Genomic DNA, 26,930 nt, shown 5'->3' with positions numbered 1-26,930 from the left:
ACTCGGTGGAGGAAGTCACAGCGAGAGAACGATGGCCAGGGGCGGAATTGCTGCGAACTCAGGATAAAACTTGCGCGGATGAGGAGTGCTTCCTACGGAGGAGCAAAGAGAGTGGTTTCTTGAGACGGCGCTGCTCCTGGGAAAGATGCCGGGAGACGGTCGGAATGGCAACAAGGATTGAGAATACTGCATAAGCGTAGTGGATAAAGAGCGCAGGGTTTGAAGGGACTGACTCCAGTTCTGAAAGGAGCTGCACCGTGGGTAGGATGCTGTCGGACAGCATCACACGCTACAGAGAGATCATCTGGGAAAGGAGGAGTCGGCAGATCCATTCTCTTGTAAGAAACCGCCGCAGACACCCCAGCCTCCAGCACCACCGCCCTGACAGTCAGCAGCCTCTGCGTGGAGGCGGGACCCTCCGCCAGTGTGGGAGGTTCCTGGAGAGAGGACAAGTGAGACACAGTGACATTTCCAGAGGCTGCCAGCAGCGAACGGAAGCAGGGACGTTCCCAAATGCCAGGACTGTGACCATACTTCTTAGTGGAAGCGCAAATGGTCCCAGAGAGGCTGCGCACCGTGACCGCTGAACAGTCCCAGAAAGACCAGGCACTGTGGAAAGGGAGGCTGGGCACTGTGGACGTCCCCAAAAGAGATGGAGATGAACCTAGAGCTGAGGGCTAATGACAAACTATTAGGAACAGCATCTTGTTTTATACCCTCCTTGCAAGCCTGGAGAGCATGGTAAACGTTTAGTCAGCAGTAAATGTTTAACTAGAACAATAGAGACAGTCACAGCGGACAGAGCAGGAGCAGCCTGCAACTGTGTGTGGGTATATCTTGTAGCTTCTTGTCACTCCTGGCTGATGACCAGGAAGGCTCTGTCCTGCACATCTTCCTGGGACTTCATCAAGTGCCTTGTTCCCAGTGTTCTGGGAGCAGAAGCCCGATAAGGATGTTTTATACACAAGGACAGTGCTGGGGAACTAAGGTCCGATGTCCTATTTCCCAACACACCAGCAAACGGATTACCATGCGCTGAAAGCTCAGATGATGGCTAGCAATAAAGTATTTTTTAAACTAAGGGATTCATAATGCTATTGCACGCTTAGTGGAGTCCAGTACTGTGGACTGGGAAACCAGCACATTGATTTGGCTTGTCTTATTGTGATAGTCACTCGATTGCGGTGGTCTGGGGCCAGACCGCAGTGTCTCTGAGGTGTCTGTACTCCTGGAGTGGCTGGATTTTCATTTCCCCCAACTGTTCACCTCCGGCCTCCTGGTGCCAGCCGGCAGAGCAGGTGAAAGGCGTGGGTTGGCCCGCACCTTGGGGGACCCAACCACCTGTCTCCTCCACTGCTGTGTCCACAGCACCTGGCATCGGGAGGTGCCCACTAAGTGTTTGTTGAATGAGTGACTGATGGCGTTCAGCCTCTGCTGAATCACCTCTTCTTTTAAGCTAAGGACTGGTAAAGCACTGCTTGCATTCTTCAAAAGAAAGGTTTTTGTGGCCTACTTCTTGTTGCCAGAGATTGCCTCTTGACAACCTTGATCAGACAAGGCCCAGAGAGATGACCATGCTTTTTGCAGAGGGACAGGGCAGAACTGAGATCCCGGGGCCACCTTGCCCTCCTCTGCAGGAGCTGCCCTGAGCATGGGGGCCAGGGCTTCCGCCACTGCTGGAGTTGAGGCCAGGGCCTAGGGCCCCACAATCTCACTCTGTATCAGTGAAAATTAAAACATAACGGGAATTTAAGGCACTGGAAGAGAAAAAAGCCACCCAATTGCCAGTTACTTAAGTAAGCCAAGTTCTAAGACAAGGGAGCCTGGCGTGGGGTGGGCCAGGTCTTCATCCAGTCGGGTGGCCTGCACTGTTTCTTGAGAGACATGTCTGCAGTGGGTACCTGGCCGTCAAAACTGAGCTCAGACACGGACTGGCATTGCAAAAAAAAAAAAGGAAAACAAACTGTCCGGGCTCACACTAGGGCTACAGACTGTGAACTCCAGTGGAATCCAGTCTAATTCCAGTGACTGTGGAATCCAGGCTAATCATTTGTGGTTTTATTACCTTCTGCAAGGTAATGTACTTGTCCTGAAGGTAACTCTGGACAGACTCTCACAATGTTTAGGCTGGGAGTTACTCTGACTCACACTTGACAATCATGGTGTCTTTCGGCGGTGATGAGCGGCTACTCGTGCGAGTCAGGAGTGAGCCAGCAGGTAGCTTTCTGAAAGATCTAGAAAGAGGGACATGATGCAGCAAGATGGGTATGGATGACTCAGTGTGATTAGGCTGACTTCTGGAGTAAAATTATTGAAAACAGAAGCTCCCTGCCTCTTGCTCTCTTAGAGGAGGAAGGCTGCCATCCGGTGTTTTAGAAGCACACGTGCTCCGCGTGCTCGTGTTCGGACACAGGGTCCTGCAAACACTGCGCTCCCGCAGCCCCTGAGCGCCTGCCTCTACCCTGAGCTGACCCCACGTGTGTGTAGACGGCAGTGGTCTGTTAACCTTAAAAGTAAAACTGCCAGTTACTTTTCCAGCAAAAAATAGACTTATTTGGAATAACATAACTACAACCATAAACACTATGAGTCAGAGAACAAAGCAGAGGAGTAAAGGGGCTGTTGTAAGCAGGAAATCCACTGGTTGAAACTGCGAGATCGAAGTGTAGTGGCTTCTCATTGGCTGGGCTGTGACAGCCTCTCATTGGCTGGACTGTTGCTGGGGGAGGGGGAAACCTTCCTTCCTCCTCCTGGGTTTGTAAAGTAGTAGCTACAGTGGAATCCTGGGTCTCCGCTTGACCCGGAGTGGTAAGGCTGAGCGCCCCCCCTGCTGGCCGCCTGACTCCTTTGTAAATGAGGCTTCCTTCTCAGTTTCACGAAACTCAAAGTAGTTGTTTGATCAGGATGATTTCTACAGCGTTTTATTTTATAAAAATGAACAAGTGAGGCTTGTAGTACATGCCTGTTTACTTTGTTTCCACATATCACTGTATTTAAAGAAAACCACCCACTATGATATAACAAAAGGTGCTGCTGGACATGGGTAAGACATATTCTAGGAACACTTATTTGTAGAACACACAGCAATTTCAGAGCACTTTGGCATACACCGTAGTCTTACCTTCTTAATGATTTTGAGGGATAATGTCTGTGTACAGATAAGAGAGATTGTGTCCTGTCACCCTCTCCTGAATGATGGATACTGACCGAGGTCCTGAGTTCTATGCTTTGTGCCTCACTCTTTCCCATAACAGAAGGGAAAACCTGAATCTTAACCTGTTTTGTTGTTTTATTACATTTCTCAAGAAAGTTGACTCTCCCTTAATTGAGCAAGATGAAATTTCCACCTGTCTGGAATGCTGTAGTTGAAAATGAAGGGAAATGGATGTTCAGTTGTGCATTGGGGTTTTTTTTCCCTATTGAATGAGCTGTGGATTGAAAAGTAGATAATATCATTCACCGTAAGGAGAAGGCAGCTGGTGCGCAGGAGAGTGATGGTGGGAAGGAAACAGTTTGGACCTACACTTTTTCATTAGTGGATTGGCCCACACAGGCTATTTGTACAGACTACTGCGATCATGTTAGACTTTTTAGTCTCAGGAAAGATCATTCAGTCATTCCAGAAATGTATATATATATATATTTAATTTTTTATGTTCTTTGTTTATTTTTGAGAGACAGAGAGAGACAGTGGGAACAGGGGAGGGTCAGAGAGAGAGGGAGATACAGAATCCGAAGCAGGCTCCAGGCGCTGAGCTGTCAGCACAGAGCCTGATGTGGGGCTTGAACCCACGAACCATGAGATTATGATCTGAGCTGAAGCCGGATGCTCAACCGACTGAGCCACCCAGGCGCCCCCAGAAATGTATATTGAGTGTATAGACACTTCTTAGTTGCCTACTAGAAGCATACTCCAAGGAACAAATTGGATTTTGAAGCCCCTGCGTTCAGGAAGCTTATAACCAAGGGGCTAGAAGGGTATTGTGCAAGCGCACACATACAGAGAGCTATAACTACCACTTACAATAAGTGCTTCAAAGGATAATCTCTTCTTTCCATAGTTTTTGAAACATGGAAGTTAATTTAAAGTGAGACTCTTAATGTTTAAAAGAACTAGTAATCTGTATGTGACCCACATCCTTCCCGATTGCACATTTCGGTGGCATAGTGGTCTCTGTCTCTAACAACAATAGCAGCTAACATCCATTCCCTGGAGGCTGTCTTGGGCTGGTGAGCTTTTGGGAAGCGGGAGGCACGGCGGGACGACCGGATGGGGACAGACCTTAGAGTCTCGCCCTGAGGCTGGTGAGCCTTGTTATCTTGAAGAATGTTTAAGCAGCACTAGGGGATGAGCCGAAGTTATTTTTGCCTTTGTTCCCTTACGCTCCGCCTCTGCTGATCGAGAACTTTGCTCTCAAGCCTTCTGATGGGGGTGGAGCCGTTTCCCAAGGCCGGAGTCTATTCAGACCGTACTGACGGCCCAGTTTCGAGCCGGTTCAGGAAACCGGGATGTGGGCAGAGGGCTGGGGCAAGGGAGGAGATCATGCGGATGAGCCTGGGCCTCCAGAAATCCGCTTCTCGTGACACGGCCCGCCTCAGGAGCAGGCTGAGAAATGGGATGCAGACGGCAAACGTTTCTTTACCAAGAAGAGGAAGGACGTGAAGCTGGGAAGTGAGCTTCCGGCCCGGGCAGGGAGGTGCAAGATCGCTTTCAAATGGTTTCGGAGCACAGTGAAATATGCGCCTGGGATGCCCGAGTCAGCAGACTGGGAGGTGGCGGTCGCACGCGTGTAAGAAGACGACCCCCTCTGGTTTTAACCTCAGCTTGGGGCCCTCCGTCCCCGCTGACGTCAGTGCGTGTTCCCGGCGCCAAAGGAGCCGGAGATCCCTGGGACACCGCTTCCCCAGGCAGTTGAGGAGGCCCCGCCCCGACGCGACGCGGAGGGAGCGCCCAGTGAAGGGGCGTGGCCCGTCCTCCACGCCACACCCCTGCTCCAGCTTGGGGACGCGCAGACGGCCATCCGGGTGACCGGAAGCCTGGAGAGCTCGATTTTGGAGGAAGGTGGGAGAAACAGCAACACGCTGCGGCCTAAAGCGTGGAGCGGAGCGGACTGCTCACGTTCCCGGGAAGAGTGTGCGGGTGCGGGGCGTTCGGGGTCTGTCCCAGCTTGTCCTCGAGCGTCCGGTGGCCCCTGCGCTCTGCTCGTCCCGGAGACTCGCACTCAGCCCACAGCTAGTCCCAGAGACTCTGTGGCCCCAGCAGGGGCAGGGTCGGGGCGCGGAAGCACAGTAGGCTGTGCGGAGCCGACCCTGCCGTCAACTCCACTGTCGTGTTAGCTGAGATGGTGGATCCCGCAAGGACCCCCGGAGTCCGCGTCACGCGTGCAGGAGCAAAGGGCGTCTATTCGGGCTTAAGCTCGGTCTCTCCGACCTCACCAAGGCAGTGGCCCCGAGCATGAGCCAGCAGGGTTTTTATCACAGTTGGGGAGAGGGTTGGGGTGCAGGGTGGCGTGAGGGGCTGGGGTTACAAAACGATTGGGCGGCGCCTCCGCAGAGGTGGGCGCGACGCGGGGTCGCTGGCTAATTAAAAACTAGGCGGGCTCACTAAACAGCGGGAACATCAGGCGAAACTTAGGCCTTCTAGTTTCTGAGGCTTATTTGAAGCCTGTCATGGTGTTAGTTTGGTCCTTAGTTGTTTTCCTTTTACAGTTTATTGTCAAGTTGGTTTCCATAGAACACCCAGTGCTCTTCCCCGCAAGTGCCTTCTCCCTTCCCCTCCCCCATGGTCCTCGGCTAAGTTTCTCCTGTCCACATACGAGTGACAACATATGGTACCTGTCCTTCTCCGCCTGACTTATTTCACTTAGCACGACACCCTCGAGTCCATCCACGTTGCTACAAATGGCCAGATTTCATTCTTTCTCACTGCCATGTCGTATTCCATTACGTATATATACCACATCTTCTTGATCCATTCGTCATTTAATGGACATTAGGCTCTCGCCATGATTTGGCTGTCGTCAACTCCTTTCTGAGATAGAGCACACTTCCTTTTGGAGCGAGCTGACTGGCTGTGCATGGTGGCCCCTGGTGGCCGCTGGAAGAGGGGCCGGGGCAGGGCCTCTCACCCTGCGCAGATGGGGCGGGGGTACTGCTTGTGCTGTGACCCTCTGCAGGGAGCGTGAGGCTGGGGGGGGTCCATGAGTGGTCCTAGGAGCTGGGTGGGCACGTGCTCTGTTGTGTGGAGTGTAAATCCACATAAACAAGGGGGCTGTGGAAGTTGCATGTCAAGGAAGGCTCTTTTTTTTTTAAAATAACATTTATTAGGATTTTTTTAATACAGAAAAGAATAAAGGAAAAAACAAAAATGTTTGTCATTCCACACAGATAATGCAAGAGCATATGCATGGGGCTAGAAAATGAAAACGCAAACGAGGAGGTGCCTGGCTCAGGAGGCTGTGTCAGACTCTTGATTTCCGCCCAGGTCACCATCTCACCGTTCTTGAGTTCGAGCCCCATGTTGGGCTCTGTGCTGACAGCTCGGAGCCTGCTCGGGATTCTCTCCCTCCCTCTCTCTGTGCCCCTCCCCTGCTCATGCTCGCTCACTCTCTCTCAAAAAGAAGTAAATAAATTTTTTAAAGTTTTAACATTTGTTTATTGTTGAGAGGGTGGGGAGGGAAGGAGGGACAGAGACACAGGCTTCGAGCTGTCAGCACAGAGCCGGATGTGGCGCTTGAACTCATGAACCGTGAGATCATAACCCAAGCCGAAGTCCGGCGCTTAACCGACTGAGCCACCCAGGCGCCCCTAAGTAAATAAATTAAAAAGAAGAAGAAGAGGAAAAGAACTGCACACGCAGAAGGCCCCTGCACCCCCGCCGCTGGTGCCTGTCCCCAGGGAGGCCATTGCCACAGTGGTGTGGGTGTTGCGACAGGAAATGTTTCTCTGCAGCCTCTCATCTCCCTGAGCCTGGAGTAGGGTAACCTCTCTCCCTCCCGGGGCCAGGGGCTGTGGGTGTTGGCCGGAGCAGGTTTTCCACCAAGTGCTGCCCCGGGCTGCTCCTGGTTCCCTGGGGCCGTGTCTCTACAGAGCTTCCGGAGGCCAGCTGCCTTCCAGCCTCCCTGCTCTCGCGAGCTTAGTGTCTGTCCTGCTGCACAGCTCCCTCTGTAGCTTCTTGCCATTTGGCTGCAGATTGGGGGCAATGCTCAGGGGACACGGAGTGTTGTGATAGGGCCACATTGGAGATCAGAGTTACATATAAATCCTTTGTAAATAAAGTTTTTCTAAGGGAAGAAGCAAACAAGCAGCAGCTTGAAATATTACATTTAAGCTATTTTAGTCTTTAGTGGTCTATATTTATTTGAAGTTTGTGGTACCCCCCCACCCCCATCACAATGAACTGTGAACAACAGTCACTGCTGGTCTCTCACTTCCCGCTGCAGGCCTGAGCCCCCCACCCCTGCCGCGCCGGGGAGCGGTGCTTGTGCACGGCGCTGGGTCCCGGGTGAGGACGCCGAGACCCGCGGGTGAGGCCGCACAGTGGAAGGGCGGCAGAGCTGGGGTTCGGAGCTGAGTTCCTCTGGTGGGGGAGGTTTCCACTCGACGTTTTAAAAAAGTAAATTAATGATAAGAGGAATGGAGCCAAGTTCATGACGGACCAATGCCTTACTACCGGGCCGTAGGTTTCATCACTGACCTTCAGTTAGATCCGCGGGCCTGTGCGGAGCGGTTGGCACACCGCCATCACATGCACGGTGTTTGCCGGGACGCATCTTCCGTGGGGTCCCTGGCCTTCCCGGGGACAGAGTGAGGACTCAGGAGCCGGCCCGCAAAGCGTGCTCTTGTGATCTCCCGGTCCTGCCGCTGCTCGGGGCAGAGGCGTCTGTGGTTATTGCTGGTGAGTCACAGTGTCACCTTGTGAATAACTGAGCTTTTTGTTGTGTCTCTTCCCTTGTAGAGACTTAAAGCCTGAGAATATTCTCCTCGATGACATTGGTAAGTGAGTGAGCTTTTCACGTCTAAAGCAAGATAAGGCTTTGTTAAGAGGGACCTGGTTACAGAAAGTCAGTGTGGACTTCGCCCCTTATTGCGGAACAGAAATAACAGGGGAAAGAGGAACTCTGGTACCCATTCTTTTAAAAACGTAATAGAGACAACGTCGTTGTCCCCCGTATTTAGGCAAGAAGCAGAGACGGTCAAAATAGTTGAGTTTTCAAAGCATATTAAACTAAGCTCCCAAGTAAGAACATTTTTCTTGCCCATATCTTGCTTTTCCCCTTAGAGGTGGATCTCCCTGCCCTCCTGAGTACTGGCCCACGGCCCTTGCCTCCTCCCCAGAGTGCACGTCACAGAGCGGGGGTGCGGATGGCTTGGGGACCCCGTGAGCACCGGTGGGGGTGGCCCTTCTGGACCGGCTCGTTGTCAGCAGCGGTGCCCCCTCCGACCTTGGTTCTCGGGTGACGGCTGCACTGGGGAAGTGCCTTCTGGCCCCGAACCCGAAGTTCCCTGTGCTGCTGACCAGTGGGGGGTGAAAGTGGCTTTGAAAACCGAGGAGTGCTCTGCGTGGAACCGGGAAGTGATCTCCGAGGTGCTGTTCACTGGGGAGAAGTGCAGCGCGCGCTGCCCTTTGTGTGAAACGGGGGGGGGGGAGTAAGGTGCGTTCGTGTCTGTGACGAGACAGAGGAAGGGTTGTAAGAAACTGTGGAGAGTGAAGATGCCATCGGGGGAGCGGAATTTCCACGGACGCGAATGCCCTTTTGTTTTTTAGTAGGTGATTCAGCTTCTGCAAAAGAGCGCACAGCGTGCTGGGATTCTTACGGGACTGCTATTGGGGACCCACAGAAATTTGTAGAGAACTGACATCTTAATGATATTAAATCAAACTGTTTATGAAAATTCTATATAATCCCCTGCACTTGGGGCTCGTGTAATTTCTCTCCGCGTTATCTTGTGATACTGTTCATTGTAGCACCACGTGAGTACTTTCGTTATTGGGAAGTTGTTTATGTTACTACGTTATTTTTAAGTGGACTCCGCGCAACTCCACAGAGATGTTTGCAGCTCTTTCTGTGCAGAGCTCCCTCCTCTCCAGAACGTTCCCCCATAAATGTGAGCTGACCTGTCTCCCTCCAGTTCCAATCTCTGTTTCCTTACCATAGCGAGACCACCTGGCCTGCGTGGGCTCCTCCTCCTCGCGGCGCTGGGGTCTGGAGGCGGCTCCTGGTCCAGGAGGCCGGCAGGGCTGGCTCGCCTGCTCCTCTTCTGTCAGGGAGCCCTGACCTGGCTGCCCTGGGCCCAAGGCTGGACAGCAGGTTTGAATTTGTATTTGTGTTCGTCCCTCCTACCCTCCCTCCAAGGCTGCTCACCACCCATCTCTGCTCACTCCGTGGTTCTGCCTTTTCCAGAAAGTCACACACTTGGAGTCATGTGGTGGGTACTTGGCAGACTGACTTCTTTCACTTAACAGTACACATCAAGGTTTCTCCAGGTCTTAGCTTGATGGCTCGTGTCTTTTTACTGCTGAATAATATTCCATGGACGGATGGACCAGAGTTTATCTGTCCATCACCTGCTAAGGACATCTTGGTTGCTTCCAAGTTTGGGGGATTAGGAATAAATCTGCTCTAAACATCCACATGCAAGTTTTTGTGTGGACGTAAGTTTTCAGCACTGTTGAGCATATACCAAGGATTGTGATTTCTGAGTCAGATAGTAAGAGTATGGTTAGTTTTGTAAGAAACTGACAAACCATCTCCCAAAGTGGCCCACCCATGGTCCTGTGTCCCCGCCAGCTGTGACCGGGAGCTCCTGTCGCTCTGCGTCCTGGCCAGCATGTCATGGGAGCAGAGTCCTGGGTTTGGCCTTCTAGTGGGTGTGCAGTGGGGTCTTAATGTTGTTTTAATTTGCAGTTCCCCTGTGATGTATGGTGTTGACCATCTTTCATATGCTCATTTTCCATCTGCATGTTTTTGTTGTGAGGTGTCTATTCAGATCTTTTGCCCATTGAGAAAATTGTGTTATTTATTTTCATACTGTTAAGCTTTAAGAGTCTTTATGGGAGTACCTGGGGGGCTCAGTCAGTTAAGTGTCCAACTTTGACTCAGGTCATGATCTCACGGTTCATGGGTTTGAGCCCCGCGTCGGGCTCTGTGCTGACAGCTCAGAGCCTGGAGCTGCTTCGGATTCTGTGTCTCCCTCTCTCTCTGCCCCTCCCCTGCTTGTGCTCGGTCCCTCTCTCTCTCAGAAATAAATAAACATTTAAAAAATTTTAAAGAATCTTCCTTTTTTAAAAAATAACAAATAGTTGTTGACTTTTGTCAGTGCTTTTCAGGATAATTATAGGATGTTCTTTTTTTCTATTAATATCGTAAAATTTCGAATGTTTATAGAATTTCATTTCTGAAATAAATCCAACTGGGGCATAATGTTCTCTTTACATAGATCGCCAGCTTCTGTGTCCTGGTGATCTGAGGGTGAAGCTCTCCGTCTGTGCAGCACCAGCGGAGTGCCAGCAGCCGCAGCTGGTGCATCCCTGCCGAGGCTCCGGGGCCCAAGCGTCCCGGCTCAGCCCCCCTGCTCCCAGCCTCCCTGGGAGCCCCAGGCTGGAGCGGCTGGGGAGTGGCCGTGTGCGTCCCCCACTGCCAGGGAGCAGCCCCTGGTCTGACCAGGGTGTGCAGACGCTTCTGAGAAACGCTCGTGCCCCGTCCACCTGATGCACCCACTGCCGTGGCTCGGGTGCCCTTGGAGCCGGGCCTGTGTGATTTGGGAGGCTCCGCAGTTGTGGTTGTAGTGGCAAGGGCCGCTGTGACCTTCCCCTCCCCGCCCCGCAGGGAGCCCAGCTTCACTGCTGTGGTGCTCACCGTTGTTTGTTCTTTAGATACTGCGGACCGGGTCGCGTTCCTGTTAAGAATGGAAAGGAATATTTGACAAAACTTTGGTTTGCTTTTCTTGATTTCAGGAGATTTAAACGTTTTTGTAAATTTTTAATTTATTTTTGAGAGGGAGAGCGCATGCGAGCGCATGAGCAGGGGAGGGTCAGAGAGAGGGGGAGACACAGAACCCGAATACAGACTCCAGGCTCTGAGCTAGCTGTCAGCACAGAGCCCGACACGGGGCTCGAACCCACGAACTGTGAGATGATGAGCTGAGCCGAAGTCAGACGCTTAAATGACTGAGCCCCCCAGGCGCCCTCAGAAGATTAAAAAAAACCCATTTATTTATTTATTTATTTTGAGAGACAGAGAGAGAGGGAGGGCACATATGTGTGCATACATGCGTGGTGGGGAAGCGCAGAGAGAGAGAGAGGGAGGGAGACAGAGAATCGAAAGCAGGCTCTGTGCTGTCAGCATAGAGGCTGATACAGGGCTTGACCTCACAAACCATGAGATCATGACCTGAGCTGCAGTCAAGAGTCAGATGCTCAACTTGTTGAGCTACCAAATGGCCCAATTTCAAGAGACTTTTAATCTTTTCTTCTTGTTTTCCCATTCTTTTAATTTTTAAAATCTAATCTTAGCTATACTTTATGACTTATGAATGCAATTGATTTTAGGATTTTTAGTATCATGTAGTTAAAAGTCCCAAGAACTAATTTCCACCACAAACCATAGAACATAAGAGTAACTCTCATTTTCCATATAGACAGCTTGTTAGGGCTTCTGTTATTGTCTGTCAAGCAGAACTTGACACTTGTGGTGAAATTAAGTTATAAAAGGATGATTATCAAGAGAACTACAGGGCAATATCTCTGAACATGGTGGCAGAAATCCAACAAATACATTAAAAAAATCATTCACCTCGATTAAGTGGGATGTATTCCTGGGATGCAAGGGTGGTTCAGTATTTGCTAATCAATCAGTGTAATGTATCACATCAATAAGAGAAAGGATGAACCCACATGATCATTTCAATAGATGCAGAAAAAAGCATTTGGCAAAGTACAACGTCCACTCATGATAAAAGCCCTCACAAAGTAGGTTTAGAGGGAACACACTTCAACATACTAAAGGCCATATATGAATAACCCACAGCTAATATCATCCTCAATGGGGAAAAACTGAGAGCTTCCCCCTGCAGTCAGGAGCACGACAGGGGTGCCCACTCTCAACACTTTAATTCAGCATGGTAGTTGAAGTCCTAGCAACAGCAGTCAGAGAAGAAAAAGGTATAAAAGGCATCTAAATCAGCAAAGAAGTCAAACTTCCACCATTTTCAAATTACATGATACTACATATAGAAACCTGAAAGACTCCACCCAAAAACCTGCGAGAATTGATATGTCAGTAAATTTGCAGTATAAAAAAATCAGTGTGTAGAAATTCATTGTATTTATATACACAATAATGAAGCAGCAGGGAAATTAAGTATAATTTGGTATAATTATACCAAGAAGAATAAAATACTTAGGAATAAGCTTAGCCAAGGAGGTGAAAGACCTGTACTCTGAAAGGTTTTAAATGTTGATAAAAGAAACTGAAGGCAATAAAAACAAATGGAAAGATACACCACGCTCATGGATTGGAAGAACCAACATTGTTAAAATGTCTACTACGCCAAGCAATCTATAGATTTAATGCAATCCCCATCAAAATACCAAGAGAGTTTTTCATGGAACTAGAACAAACAATCCTAAAATTTATATTGAACCATAAAGACCTCAAATAGCCAAAGCAATCTTGAAAAAGAAAATCAAAGTTGGAGGTATCACAATTCCAGATTCCAAGATATACCACAAAACTGTAGTAATCAAAACAGTATGGTACCAGCACAAGACTAGACACATAGATTAATAGAACAGAATAGAAAATCCAGAGATACACTCACAATTATATGGTCAATTAATCTATGGCGAAGGAGGCAAGAATATACAGTGGGGAAAAGACAGTCTCTCTAACAAATGGTGTTGGGAAAACTAGACAGCCACATACAAAAAAATTAAACTGGGCCACTTTATTATACCATACACAAAAATAAACTCAAAATGGATGGAAGACCTAAATGTGAGACCTGAAGCCATAAAAATCCTAGAGGACAGGACAAACACTAATTTCTCTGACATTGGCCATAACAATATATATTTTTTAGATATGTTTCCTGAGGTAAGGGAAACAAAAGGAAAAATTAACTATTAGTACTACATCAAAATAAAAAGTTTCTGCAACAGTGAAGGAAACAACAAAACATAAAGACAACCTACTGAATGGGAGAAGATATTTGGACATGACATACCCCATAAAGGGTTAGTATCCAAAATATATAAAGAAATTATCAAACTCAATACCAAAAAAGCCTTCAAGTGTCCACCACTCCTGCAAGCACACATGTGGGCACACGCTGGGGAGAGACCTTTTGAGTGTGGAGCATGGGAAAGCTTTCAGTCAGCTTTCAGGTCATTTGAAAATGCACAGCACAATTAAACCCTGTGAATGTAAGGAGTGTAGAAAAGTCATACACGTTTTCCCCCTCTCTTCAAGTGCATCTGAAGAAACACCCTGTGGAGAGACCCTCACAAGTCACTGCTGCCTTCAAGAACATGGGAGGCTGCACAGTGGACAGGAAGTCTTTGTATGTGAGGACTCGGGGAAGACGTTCCAGTGTCCCATAGTGCCCCCTGGACCCGCAAGTTCGTGTGATGACCCTCAGTGGGCAGGACTTTATGAATGACTGCTCTGTGTGAAAGCCTTCACCTGTCCCTCTGCGCTTCCAGGACACACATGAAATCACAGTGACATGAAATCCTATGAACCTAAGCACCATGAAAAAGCCTTCAGGTATCCCAGGGATCTGTGAGCACAGACACACTGTGGGAAAGCACTTATTTTCCCTTAAAATCTTATTTAAAATGTGAGCCAACTGCAATGGAGATGATCCTGAAGGGACACAATTTTGGGAAGACTTCCGGTACAGAATTTTATGTATTTTGTTCATGAAAATTCAGGTGGACAGAAATCTCTTCATTGTTGTGAATATGGCTTTGCCTTTCCAGGCGCGTCTTCCTAGATGGGGATCCCAAGTGTAGGAATTCCTAGGTCGTGTCACTGATATGAACACTGATGGTTTCAGGTCCTTCTTTATCCTCTACATCTGTACAAAATCTTTGTTGTTATCTTAGCCTTGGAGTAATCATGCAGTTGTGTAAAACATTCTCTTTCCCTTTACAATGTGTCTTGGACCCAGGGGTGATAAAAATGTGTCTGTTGTTGGTGTGCACATACAACTTTATATACTTTTAGAACAAAACTTCTTGAATTATACATTCCAAAATGTTTACATTATCATGACATGAGACTTTTATTGTTGAAAGTTCTTTTCTGTTTTCTGTTGTAGATACTGGAATTTCCTGATTCCGTGTCTACTCTCTTCAGTCTTTATTATACAAAGATATATTTTCACATCAATTCTCTGATTTTCTTCAATTTTTAAAGTTCTGATATTGGTTTATCTTTTCTGGGACTAATTATTGGTGTCTTTGGTCGATTTTGCTCCAAATTATGACTTAGAACATCCCTTTGGACCATGAAAAAACAAAACAAAACAAAACAAAACTCAACACCCAAGAGACAAATGACCCAGTTAAAAATGAGCAGAAGACATGAATGGATACTTTTCCAAAGAAGACATCCAGATGGCTAATGGACACATGAAAAGATGCTCAACATCCCTCATCACCCTCATCATGTCCTGTGCTGACATGCAAATCAGAACCACAAAGAGATACACCTTCTGCCTGTCACAATGGCTATTATCAAAAAGACGAGGAACAACAGGTGTTGGCGAGGAGGCGAAGGAAAAGGAGCTCTCTTACCCTGCCGGTGGGAGTGCAGGCCTGGCGTAGCGGCTCTGGGAAAGAGTGTGGAGGTTCCTTGAACCATTAAAAATAGAACTACCCTATGGTTGCACTATGGATATTTATTTAAAGAATATAAAAACACTAATGTGAAACCTGTATATTTATTGCAGCATTATTTACAATAGTCAAATTATGTAAGCAACCCATGTCCATCAACTGATGAATGGATAAAGGAAATGTGGTATATACATATGATGGAATATTATTCAGCCATAAAAAGAATGAAATCTTGCCATTTGCAACAACATGGATGGATCTTGAGTATTATGCTAAGCAAAATAAGTTAGGGAAAGACAAATACCATATGATTTCATTCATATGTGGAATTTAAGAAACAAAACAAATGAATAAAGGAAAAGAAGGAGAAACCAAAAGACAGACTCTTAACTACAGAGAGCAAACTGATGGTTACCAGAGGGGAGGAGGGGTGGGGATGGATGAAATGTGTGATGAGGATTAAGGAGTGAACTTATCTTGACCAGCACCGAGTAATATATGCGATTGTTGAATCAGTATATTGTACATAACACTATGTTACCTGTACTGGAATTAAAGTAAAAATTAAAATTTAAAGATGCTAACTATCATCTGTTGTATGGTATATTTACTGTTCGTCCATCCTAAATATGCCAACACTCTTTTTTGAAAACTTATAAATTAAGAGGGACTTGGTCTGTAAAATTTAGTTTGTGGGTTGAGATAAAAAAAGAAAACTGTATTATGCCTATATTTTCCATAGCAGAGACCTCCGCTTTATGAAATAGGCATTTCCTAAATAGCAGAATAAGTAGTGAGTTTTTATAAAAAACTAGTAGCATTTTATCATTGACAATGATTTTAAAGAAAATCCTACACATCATATTCTTCTATATTTAAAATATATATCAAAGGTACTGGCACAAAAATAGACACTCAGATCAATGAAACAGAATAGAGAACCCACAAATGGACCCACATATATATGGTCGACTCATCTGTGACAAAGCAGGAAAGAATATCCAATGGAATAAAGACAGTCTCTTCAGCAAGTGGTGCTGGGAAAACTGGACAGTGACGTGCAGAAAAATGAACCTGGACCACTTTCTTACACCCTACATAAAAACAAACTCAAAATGGATGAAAGACCTAAAAGTGAGACAGGAAGCCACTGAAATCCTAGAGGAGAAAGCAGGCAAAAACCTCTTTGAACTTGGCTGCATCAATTTCTTACTCAGGATATCTCCGGAGGCAAGGGAAACCAAAGCAAAAATGAACTATTGGGACCTCATCAAAATAAAAAGCTTCCGCACAGCAAAGGAAACAACCAGCAAAACTAAAAGGCAACCAGCAGAATGGGAGAGGCATTTGCAAATAACATATCAGATAAAGGGTTAGTATTCAAAATCTATAGAGAACTTATCAAACTCAATACCCAGAAAACAAATAATCCAGTGAAGAATGGACAAAAGACATGAATAGACACTTTGCCAAAGAAGACATCCAGATGGCCAACCGACACATGAAAAGATGCTCAACATCACTCATCATCAGGGAAATACAAATCAAACCCACACCGAGATACCACCGCACACCTGTCAGAACGGATGACGTAACAACTCAGGCAACAACAGATGTTGGCAAGGATGTGGAGAGAGAGGATCTCTGTCGCACTGCTGGTGGGAATGCAAACTGGTGCAGCGGCTCCGGAAAACAGTGTGGAGATTCCTCAAAAAATTAAAAATAGAACTACCCTGTGACCCAGCAATTGCACTACTAGGTATTTATCCAAGGGATACAGGTGTGCTGTTTCAAAGGGACACGTGTACCCCAATGTTTATAGCAGTGCTATGGACAATAGCCAAAGTATGGAAAGGGCCCAAATCTCCATCGATGGATGAATGGCTAAGGAAGATGTGGTGTGTATACACAATGGAGGATTACTCGGCCATCAAAAAGAATCAAATCTTGCTATGTGGATGGAACTGGAGGGTATTATGCTAAGCAAAATTAGTCAGTTGCAGAAAGACAAAAGTCATGACTTCACTCATGAGTACTGTAAGATATAAAACAAATGAACATAGGGAATGGAAGCAAAAATAAAAACGGAGGGGGACAAAACATAAGAGACTTAACTACAGAGAACAAACTGAGGGTTGCTAGAGGGGTTGTGGGGGGGAGGGCTAAATGGGTGAGGGGCTCAAGGAATCTACTGAAATCAGTGTTGCACCATGTCCTACTAACTTGGATGTAAATTATAAAAAATAAATAATTAGACAAAAAATATATATTTCAAAAGTAAGAATGCTATTTTTAAAAACATAAACTCAATACTACTATTCCATCCAAAAGTATTTAGCAATTCCTTAATATCACCTAATAACCCATTGGTTTTAAGCCTTCATTATTTCATAAATGTTTTTTATAGTTGTGTGTTGAATATAGCATGAAGTTCACATTACATTTAGTTGATGTCTGGTTGAGTTTTTGTTTTTAACTTCATAGGTTCCTTCCCCCTGCTTCTTTTGTTATTTATTTCTTTGTGAAATCAGATGCTATGGGTCATATTGTGTTCCTCTGAAATCCGTGTCACGAAGCCCTACCCTGCAGTATCTCGGGTGTGGCTGTGGAGTCGACCTTTGAACAGTGTGGGATTGGTGGCAGCAAATCCCCACGCAGTCAGAAGTCTGCATATAAATTTTTACCTCCCTCAAAACTTAACTACTGGGGTGCCTGGGTGGCTCAGCTGGTTGAGTGACCAACTGTATTTTCCTGTACTTGATTTCTGCTCAGTTCTTGATCCCAGGGTCGTGAGTTCAAGCCCGCATTGCGTGGACCCTACCTAAAAATGACAATAACAGCAGCACTCAACTGCTAATAGCCTACTGATGGCCGGAAGCCTTACCAATAACACAGTCGATTAACATATATTTTATATGTTGTAATACTATATACCGTATTCTTACAATAATGTAAGCGAGAGGAAAATGTTAAGAAAATCCTAAAGAAGAGAAAATACACTTATAGTCCTGTCCTGTATTGAAAAAGCGCATGAATGGGCCCATGTAGGTCAAAGTCGTGTTGTTCACAGCTCAGTGGAGTTAAGGTCTTTAAAGATGTGATTAGAGTCGCAGGAAGCCTCTGGGGAAAGTCCTGATTGACTGTGACCGGTGTTCCTACAAGAGGAAGGGTTGGGAGGCTGTGCAGACACAGGGCAAGAGCGCTCCTGGACTCTAGGCTCCAGGCTGTGGGGTAGTGAGTGTCTGTTGTGGAAGGCCCCCAGCCTGTGGCACTTGGGTTGCTCTTGGGTTGTGGCCACCCTTCCACCCAAGTACACAGACGTTTGTCCTGCAGAATTTCCCGTGGTCTGGACATGGCTGGATTTAACCTGTTTCTACCTCCCTACTTTCCCTGGAGGCCAGCAGTTAGATCTGCAGGCTGGGATAGGTCCCGATTTGATTTTCAGGGAGCACACTGTGTCCTTCCTGTTGCACCACCTCAGGAGGCGTATGATGCCTGAGTGTCTCTCCTTATGCTGTTCGGGCTGGTGACTGGTCTTAGATGCTTTGTCACCTGATGTGCCCGCGATTCCCTTCCCGCCAACGTTTCACTTAAAGGCTCAATGATCGGTATCATGATCCATCCCTCCCCGGGCTTGTACAGTGATGCTTTCCTATCTACTTCTGTCCCTCCTTTGGCACTTACCTGTTGAGATTCGCCTGTAAAAAGGAACGTCGCTTACCTGTTTGTTCAGGAAAAGCAGGTGAAATACGTGAATGCTTCCTTTTATTTCCACTTTTTACAATATTGTTAGTTCTCTGTCATTCTTCCAGATGATCATGAGGTTTTTGTTCTGATCTGTTTTGGTACCATTATGAACAGAGGGCTTTAACATGTTGATACGGTTTCATCCATTGGAGTATTATTTTTTTGATGTTTTTGATGGTTTTTGTCCCATCTTCAGCCAGTGGATGCCCAGTAGCCTTTAATAACTTCCTTGTTTTCTGCCATTAATTCTTATTAAAGTTGTTCCAGGCTTACCTTGCACGTGTGCTGACTGAGACCTGAAATCAGCTGTTTCTCCGAAGGGCACTGGCCCTCTGTGTGGGTGTCTCTGTGAGAGCACAGTGGGTGCTAAGGTGTTCCTTGGTGTCGCGCAGGCCATCCTTCCTAGAAAACGTGTTCTTTAAAACGTTGTTGTAGGGGCGCCTGGGTGGCTCAGTCGGTTAAGTGTGCAACTTTAGTTCAAGTCACAATCTCACAGTTCCTGAGTTTGAGCCCCACATCGGGCTCTGTGCTGACAGCTTGGAGCCTGGAACTGCTTCAGATTGTGTGTCTCCCTCTCTCTCTGCCCCTCCCCTGCCCATGTTCGCTCGCTCTCTCTCTCTCTTTCTCTCTCTCTCTCTCTCTCCGTCCCTCAGAAATAAAATAAACAACAACAAAAAAATTTTTTAAACGTTGTTTTAAAAGAAAATATTCATCATGGATTCATGTTGATATTTCCAATTCTCATTTAACTTTTTCATTTCACATTTGTGTTTTTTTATCCTAATGCTGAAAATATTAGCTCCTAATGACATTAATCTGATTACAGTATTTTCCTCTACTTTTCCTCTTTATTTTTAAATTTATTTTTAAAAATATTTACTCATTTTTGGGAGAGCACTAGCAGGGGAGGGGCAGGATGAGCGGGACAGAGGATCCAAAGCGGGCGTTTCCTGAGAGGCTGACAGCAGCAAGCCCGACGTGGGCGTCAGACTCACCAGCCTGCAGAATCGTGCCCCGAGCCCAAGTCGGATGCCCAACCAAGCCCTCCGGGTGGCCCGGCTTTGCTTCCTTAACGTGTAGCCTAGGCCACTCGACCACACGAGACAGTGACCGCCCTCACTCCCTGGTCCGCAGCCTGTGGTCTGCCCGGTGCCCTGGGACGGCGGGCTGCTCCCCATCTGCTGCACACATTTGTCCACGTGCCGTTTCCTGCTTTGACTCCGTGTCCCTGGGGCAGACTCCGGGGCTGTGAGGCGGAAGGGTGGGTTCACGCGCAGCTGTACACACGTCGCCGAGTTCCTCGTGAGGGGGCCGTGCGGGTCTGTGTGCCGTCGGGAGGGTGTGCGCACCGCGTCCCCGGCCCGAACGCAGGCCGTGTCTCCAAACACAGCTTGTCAGCGGTTCTGCTTTTCACGTCTCAGTTTCCAAAAGGAATTCTTAAAAGAAAAATAAGAAAGGTTGCTTAAAATTTCATGACATGGCAGGGTTGTACTTTAAGCACGAGATACGTAGGAGCCGCCTTCCTGGGAAGCAGGAAGCCGAGACACGCTAGGAATCGGCAGATGGGCTTAAATCCAGGCCGTGGGGCTCCAGAATCGGCGCCCCCCACCCCCAGGGCGGGTGCAGGTCCCCTCCCCAGCCTCCGGCCCTGCCCAGGGCGGGTGTGCCGCAGGGAGCGATGGACACGCAGGCACGCTACGGGAACGGCCATCTTTCCACCTAGAGCATAATGTGGACTGTTGTAAAACGATCCAGGACCTTGAACAGCATGTTCATATCTGTGATCCTCAGCACACATTTATTTGTTGATTCACTCATTCCCTCACCAAATGTTTATTGGCCACCTACTATATGCAGATGCTGTGTCAGAAGGTGGGGACACCTGGTGAGCATGTGACCAGGGCGTCGGCTTCCAGGCCTGGTTTATCTTTCTAGACTCTGAAAGTTTCCCATAAATTGTCATTTTCATCAGGAATTTTTTTTTCATCAGGAATTTAATAACAACTTAAGTCTTTCTACATAAACGCATTAACACAACAGTCTTTAAAAAATGTTTTTAACATTTATTCATTTTTGAGAGACAGAGAGAGACAGCGCTAACAGGGGAGGGTCAGAGAGAGAGGGAGACACAGAATCCGAAGCAGGCTCCAGGCTCTGAGCTGTCAGCACAGCCGTGAGATCATGAGCTGAGCCAAAGTCAGACACTTAACCAACCGAGCCACGCAGGCACCCCCATAACATAGTCTTTTGAATGAATTTCCTTGGTTTTTATTCATTGTTTTGCTATTGCAATTTGTGCTTCAGAGAAAAGCTCCTTATTTTTCGTCTGTAGCTCCCCCTGGGTCTATGCCGACTGGTATTCCAACAGTGGTTATTTCCGGTTGTGTAGCTCATGGACTACTCATTATAGTTTATTTACGGATCTAGTGGTTATAGGTTATAACATAATAAATGCAATGCCTCATCAAGTGTAGTTAAAGGGCTTCCCGGTCAGCACAGCTACAAATCTAACTTCCTGTTGTTAGCGGGACCGCAGATTTCTTACAGGAAGCAGAGAACTTAGCTGTAGTGTTAGATCTCCGCCGTGGTGTGTCAGCGCCCCCTGTGGCTTGTGTCCTGTGCTTGAACACACAGGGCACATCCGGATCTCAGACCTTGGGTTAGCCGTGGAGGTCCCGGAGGGCCGGACCGTCCGAGGAAGAGTGGGGACCGTCGGCTATATGGGTAAGTGAGGGGCCACTTGGAGGTCCTCACTCTCTCCCTGGGTGCCCACATGCTCAGGACACACCCGAGACCAGGTCCAGGCCGCCTGGAGGGGCAGGGGCGCCGGGGTCGGGACTGCGGAGGAGCCCTCCATCTGCCCTCCTGTCTCAGAGATGTGGTGTGAGGCCTGCAGCGGTCACACAGATGAGGGAGGGCAGAGTCGGGGCAGGACTGGGGCCCCCTGGCTGCCGCCGCCCCCACCCTGGGCCCTCTGGCCTCTCAGGCCCCTGGGGACCCCACAGTTCCCTGGTTACTGCAAGGCCTCCGTGAGTGGGAGGCTTTGGCCTGGGGTCAGCACCCAGCCCAGCAGTGCCAGCCCGACCCAGGGGTGGCCCCCAGCAGGAGGGCCCCGCACCCGCTCTGCGTGTGTTACCGCCTGCTGCGGGGGTCTTCCCCGTTTTGGGAACAGGAGGCCGAGGCCCGGGGGGCGCCCTTGGGCATGGCTCTGGGTGTCTGAGGGGGCGCCCTCCTCGGGAGCGCTGTCTTCCCGGGAGCACCGCTTTCCCCTTGGCCCTCACTCTGCGGCTGTTGGCTCCGCGCTCCGGGATCGCGCAGACTGTCCAGTAACCGCCTTGATGAGACGTGAGCCGCAGGCCGCCCAGCCCCCCGCTCTGAAGTGGGTTTCAGCACGCTTGCGCTTGCGCGGAGGTGCAGCCACCACCAGGGCGCCGCCCTCACCTCCAGAAGGAGAGCCCACGCCCATGCGCATCCCCTCCAGCCCCGCCCCTGCAGACCTGGTCTTGAGGTCACACACTTTCGGGCCATGTGTGTCTGGCTTCTTCCCCTCAACACAGTTCCAAGGTTCATGTGGTAGCAAATGTTAAATTTATAACATTTGATTTGTAAGTAATTACAAGAAAATTTAAAACCAAAATGTAATTTAAATTTCCTGTATTTGTCGCGCAGCTCCTGAGGTTATCAACAATGAAACCTACACATTCAGTCCCGATTGGTGGGGACTTGGCTGTCTGGTGTACGAGATGATTCAGGGACATTCTCCGTTCAGGAAGTTCAAGGAGAAGGTCAAACGAGAGGAAGTCGAGCGCAGAGTGAAGGAAGACCCGGAGGAGTACTCGGGGAAGTTTTCGGAGGAGGCCAAGTCCGTCTGCAGGATGGTGGGTCGGGCTCGGGGGTGGGGGCGGCCGGCTGGGTGACTCCTCTGCCTCGCTGGAGTTTCGCCACCAGCGCTGGGGACGCCGAGCGGTCTCCCCATCAGGCTGGCACCACACGTCCCGCCCTCGCCCCGGAAATGACACAGTTGGGCTTCAACCAATGGGAGCAAAGCAGAACAGCCGTTGTCTGCTTTCTCCAAAGGTGCACCTGACAGGGAAGGTGGGGCCAAGGTCATCATTTCCTGCGAAGTAAAGATAAAGCAGAATCTTCAGTATCTTAGACACAGTGAGGGTTTTCCCTCTGCCCATGTTTCTTTCCTCTTTAACTAGCTGCCAGGGATCATGGTCACAACAGACACCTTGACCTGGAGGCCCCCCACGTGCCTGCCGCCTTCCTTGATGCGTTAAGGGCCCCGCGAGGCTGCAGGGTCGGGTGGAGTGCGAGGAGGGGCTGAGTGACGGACAGTGGAATCGAAGTGGGTCGTGAGAGGGTGAGGAAGGGGGACTCAGGGAGACGGGGCAGAGCTGGTGGACTCTAGGCAGGTGTGAGCCCAGGGCGCGTGGAGAGGACGAGAGGGCTGGCTGGTCGCAAAGAGTCTAGGGAGAGAGTGGCAGGTCATCGGCGAGGAGGCCCAGGTCGTGGCGAGGAGGCCACAGAGAGGCCAGGCGTGGTCCCCGGGGGTGTGGGGCCGCCAGCCACTGTACTGAGGAGATGAGTAACGTAGGGCAGTGGTCGTGGCTGACGGGTTCCCAGTTTGTTTTCCGTCCCCTGTTGTTTCTCTATGGGATGTGCCAAGTTATCGGGCCTGTTGCTGGCCTCTCTTCCTGCCCGCTCATTCTGCTTGGAGCTGGCGGTGTTGAGTCAGCACCCACGCATTTAAGAGCACTCTGGCCAAACTGCTATTTGACTGAGTGTTTGCAACCCACCAGGCACTGATAAGGGCTGCAGGAATGTAAAAATGTAAAACTAAGAAGTCGGGAAGAGCTTGCCCATAAGTACTGGCAGGCCTAGAACAAACATGAAGAATGGCTCTGGTGGAAAAGTGGGATTTGATGGGTGCCCGAACAAGGGAGAAGCCAGGGCTCAGGCCTTTCCAGGCTGGGGAAGTGCTGTCCCCGCTCGGGGTGCCGGGAAGGAAGGCGGCGCCTGAGTGAGTGCCCGTGTGGGACTCACAGCTCTGGTTTGCAGGTCGGCCCAGGGACCGCGTCTCCGCCCCTGCACTGCATTCGCCAGTCTGGGCCTCCGGCGTCTCGCCTCTGACGGCCTGTCCTGCACAGGCTTGCCGGGAGGAGGCGGTGCAAGTGTGTCCCGGGCCTGGTGACGCAGACCCGCGGTGGCCACTGGGCGGGGCAGCTGCCTCTCGGAGAGGGGGCATCTCAGCAGGCAAGGGCAGTTGAAGGGGACAGGGACTCGCCAGGTGGGGGTCCCCTCGCCCTCTCTATCTGCCCCCAGCACTCTGCACCTGTGCTGAGTGCATGACCCCCCACTTGCTGTCAGGTCAGAGTGTCACACTCGTGCTCGACGGAGCAGACGGGAGGGACGCGGAGACGCCGGCTGTTGACAGTGACCAAAGCAGGGGTCAGAGCGGCGCCTGGCCCGTGGGCAACTTCCTGCAGTTTTCAAAGCTCTTTGGTAGATTGTCTCCTCTGAGGCTCACACTGGATTTCTGGGGTATTTTCTTAGCCTCACAGTTGAAAAGTTAAGAATTTGATTTGTGACGCGCCACAGGCAATGGCAGTGGGGGGACTTGAGCCGAGGCTTTCTGACCACAAGTCCGAGGCCACTGGATGGGTGTGTGTTGGCAGCGGGCGGGGTGATGGAGCCCTGAGATGTGGGGACTGTGTTTGGCACCACAGTTGGTTTTCAGCTCTGTCTCTGATGAATGAACAGGTGAGGAAAGCCCCACCAAGCACATCTTCCTGAGCCACCGGGCCGGGGGCTGGGGCCATGCACTGAGCAGGAGTCCCCTGCCCCCCGAGGCCGGTGCCCACGTGTTGTGGCCACAGCCGTAGTGACAGGCGTGCTGAGCGAGCCAGGCCATGAGTGTCTTAGACAGAGGGCACGGGGCATGTGCCGGCCGCGGGTCTGCGGGGTGAGCTTGGTAGGCGTGCGCTGCACCTGGAGTTGATTTCTGCCCAGAAAAGCGGTGGGTGCTGGGCTGTGAGGTGAGGCCAAGGTCAGCAAACTCCCGTGAGGGGCCAGAGAGTAAAGGTGCCCGGGCCTCACGGGGCCTCTGCCGCTCCGGCGCACAAGGGGCCCTGGCCCAGCTCAAGTAACGGCCGGCCAGGCTCTGCTAGAACCTTCGGTACAAGCTCAGGAACTTCCTGGCCCTGCTCCGCCGCACCCTGGAGGCCCCACCTTTCCCGTGCCTCTGTGAGCACCCCGGGCCCTACCCACTGATGGTAATTGTGGATGAAGGCCTCTTTGAATTGGTGACAATGACGAGTGTGTACGTGAGGAATACTTAGGAGCATACGGCTTCTGGACCAAGTTCCCCAAACCTCTGCCTCATCTGAGCTCCTCCGGGATCTAGTTGATGAGTAAAGACCTTTCAGGTTATAAACGTAACATGGCACTAAAATGGTATTTCTGACATTCTGGACAGTTTCTTTTTCTTTAAAAAAGCCCCTTAATTTTTACATGGCTAAAATTGTTTCCTTGGAGATTTATTCTTTATGTACTGGTGGCTCAAGGGTTACTTTATCAGCTTCCACTCCTTTTTGAAGCACCATGCATTCTACATCAGAGAACCCCGAATTAACGAGGTTTGGTCGGGACTTTGAAATTGGAGCAGCTTTGTTTGGATGGAGGTGCTCGTTGCCCCCTAACTCCCTGGCTCTTATTACCGAGGTTTTCTGAGTCTCTCTTGTGTCCTAGGAGCTTAACCTGACCTCGTCTCTGCTCTTGCGCAGTTACTCACCAAGAGTCCCAAACGACGGCTGGGCTGCAGGGGTGGCGCAGCGGAGGTGAAGGGACACCCCGTGTTCAAGGACATCAACTTCAAGAGGCTGGAAGCAAATATGCTGGACCCCCCTTTCCGCCCCGATGTAAGTACGGTGCCCAGAGCGCAGCAGCGGGTCATGTGACCCAGCAGCCACAGAGTCACCTGGTGCAGCCTGGCTGTGCTCGGGTCCTCCCCGGGCCCCCAGCCCCCACCACACAGTCCTCACGGGCCCTCACGGGCCTCCCTGGCAGCCGGGCCCTGGCTCTGCCCCGCTCAGAACCTCAGCGCCGCCCCGCAGCCTCCCCGACGGGCCCGGCAAGGCCTTGTGTGTTCCCACGTCCCCTGCCCTGTGCCGGTGCTGCCGCGGCTCCTCTTTAGTCTGGGAAGCACTTGGTCTCTACGCACCCCGGGTCCTGGCTGCATGCTGGCTGGCCTGCAGGTGGCCTGGGCCTCCTCGTGGGGGCCGCACCGAGGGCCCAGCTTGGATCCACGCTCGTGGGAACAGCTGCGGGCAGTGAGCCCCTGTGGGTGAAAGTGTGGACGAGTGAGAGCAGCCGGGCCCCCCCCCCTGCACCCGCCCGGCGCAGGCCCAGTGCAGAGCTGCGCGGAGCAGGGAGTCCTGGGGGCGATAGGGGTCGGGTCACAGCTAAAGCAGTCAGTGTACAGTTCGGGGCTTACTGTGCTTATTCCGAACTCCAGGGTGTTACGCAGGGCCCCCTCCTCTGGTTAGCTCACGCCCTACAGGTTCACCAGTTGCCCGCTTCCCGGGTGCCACAGGTCCCGGGGGTAAGGCCATGGGGAGAACGGGAGAGCAAGGTCTTGCTGCCACGGAGCTCATTCCAGCCTGCACACATAGGCAGTGGGACAGGTTACAGACTGAGCAAAGCCCTGGCCAGTGATCGCGCACCACAGGGACTTCAGACGGGCCATCGGGTCCGATCCGGGGAGGGGCAGCGATGCCCTTGCCACGCAGGGGGGCCAAGGCTCTGGGGCTGTTGTGTGTTCTGCCAGACATACCCGAGGGGCCCGTGGGGCAGCTGGCAGGAGAGTCCGCTGGTAGTGGGGTGGCCGGCAGCCCGGGCTCCGTCCTCACCAGCCTCCCCTGTGGCCGCCACCCGCTCCCTTTCCCCGCTGTGTGGGGACTGAACGGGTAGCAGCTGCTCTGAGGTGTGCTGACCCGTGGCCTGTGGAATGTCACTCCTTTGCACAGGGCCCAGCACACGGGCAGGGCGTTTCTCAGAACTGCCCGTGCCTCCTACGTTATCACGGCTTGGCCTGTAGCTGCAGCCGCCTTATTTCCAGAAGCACGGGCGGCTTTGTGGAGGAGGCGTGGCCCAGGCTTGGCCCTGCCCCGCTTGCTTGCTGCTGAGGGCGGTCAGGCCGGGGCTCCTGTCCCAGAGGAGGGGTCGGCTGGGGACCACTAGATGACCTCTGACAGCAGGTGGGGAAGTGGCACCTGCTGGTGTCCACTGCACGTGGAGGGGGCCGAGGTGGGCCCGCCTGCCCTTCCGTCCCCCC

General features: G+C 50.3%; 2 protein-coding genes across 3 annotated transcripts in view; both read left to right on the top strand.

The window, feature by feature from the left end:
• Nucleotides 1–26,930, top strand: part of ACOX3 (acyl-CoA oxidase 3, pristanoyl) — a 922,607-nt gene that overhangs the window by 25,570 nt on the left and 870,107 nt on the right. The gene's annotated exons all lie outside the window — the stretch shown is intronic.
• Nucleotides 4,745–26,930, top strand: part of LOC115299784 (G protein-coupled receptor kinase 4-like) — a 23,080-nt gene continuing 894 nt past the window's right edge. Inside the window, exons 1-5 of one of the 2 annotated variants that reach the window (XM_029949308.1) lie at nt 4,745–5,062; nt 7,958–7,995; nt 21,227–21,316; nt 22,262–22,470; nt 25,381–25,515. In XM_029949308.1, the coding sequence (XP_029805168.1) occupies nt 21,313–21,316; nt 22,262–22,470; nt 25,381–25,515 (348 nt within the window). In that variant the 5' untranslated portion in view covers nt 4,745–5,062; nt 7,958–7,995; nt 21,227–21,312. Of the gene's footprint in view, nt 5,063–7,957; nt 7,996–21,226; nt 21,317–22,025; nt 22,157–22,261; nt 22,471–25,380; nt 25,516–26,930 lie in introns of those variants that run through there. The other variant, XM_029949303.1, reaches the window with a different exon arrangement.

Source organism: Suricata suricatta, chromosome 1 (genome assembly GCF_006229205.1).
Source record: "Suricata suricatta isolate VVHF042 chromosome 1, meerkat_22Aug2017_6uvM2_HiC, whole genome shotgun sequence".
NCBI classification, from domain to species: domain Eukaryota; kingdom Metazoa; phylum Chordata; class Mammalia; order Carnivora; family Herpestidae; genus Suricata; species Suricata suricatta.
This window is presented reverse-complemented; position numbering and strand designations above follow the sequence as displayed.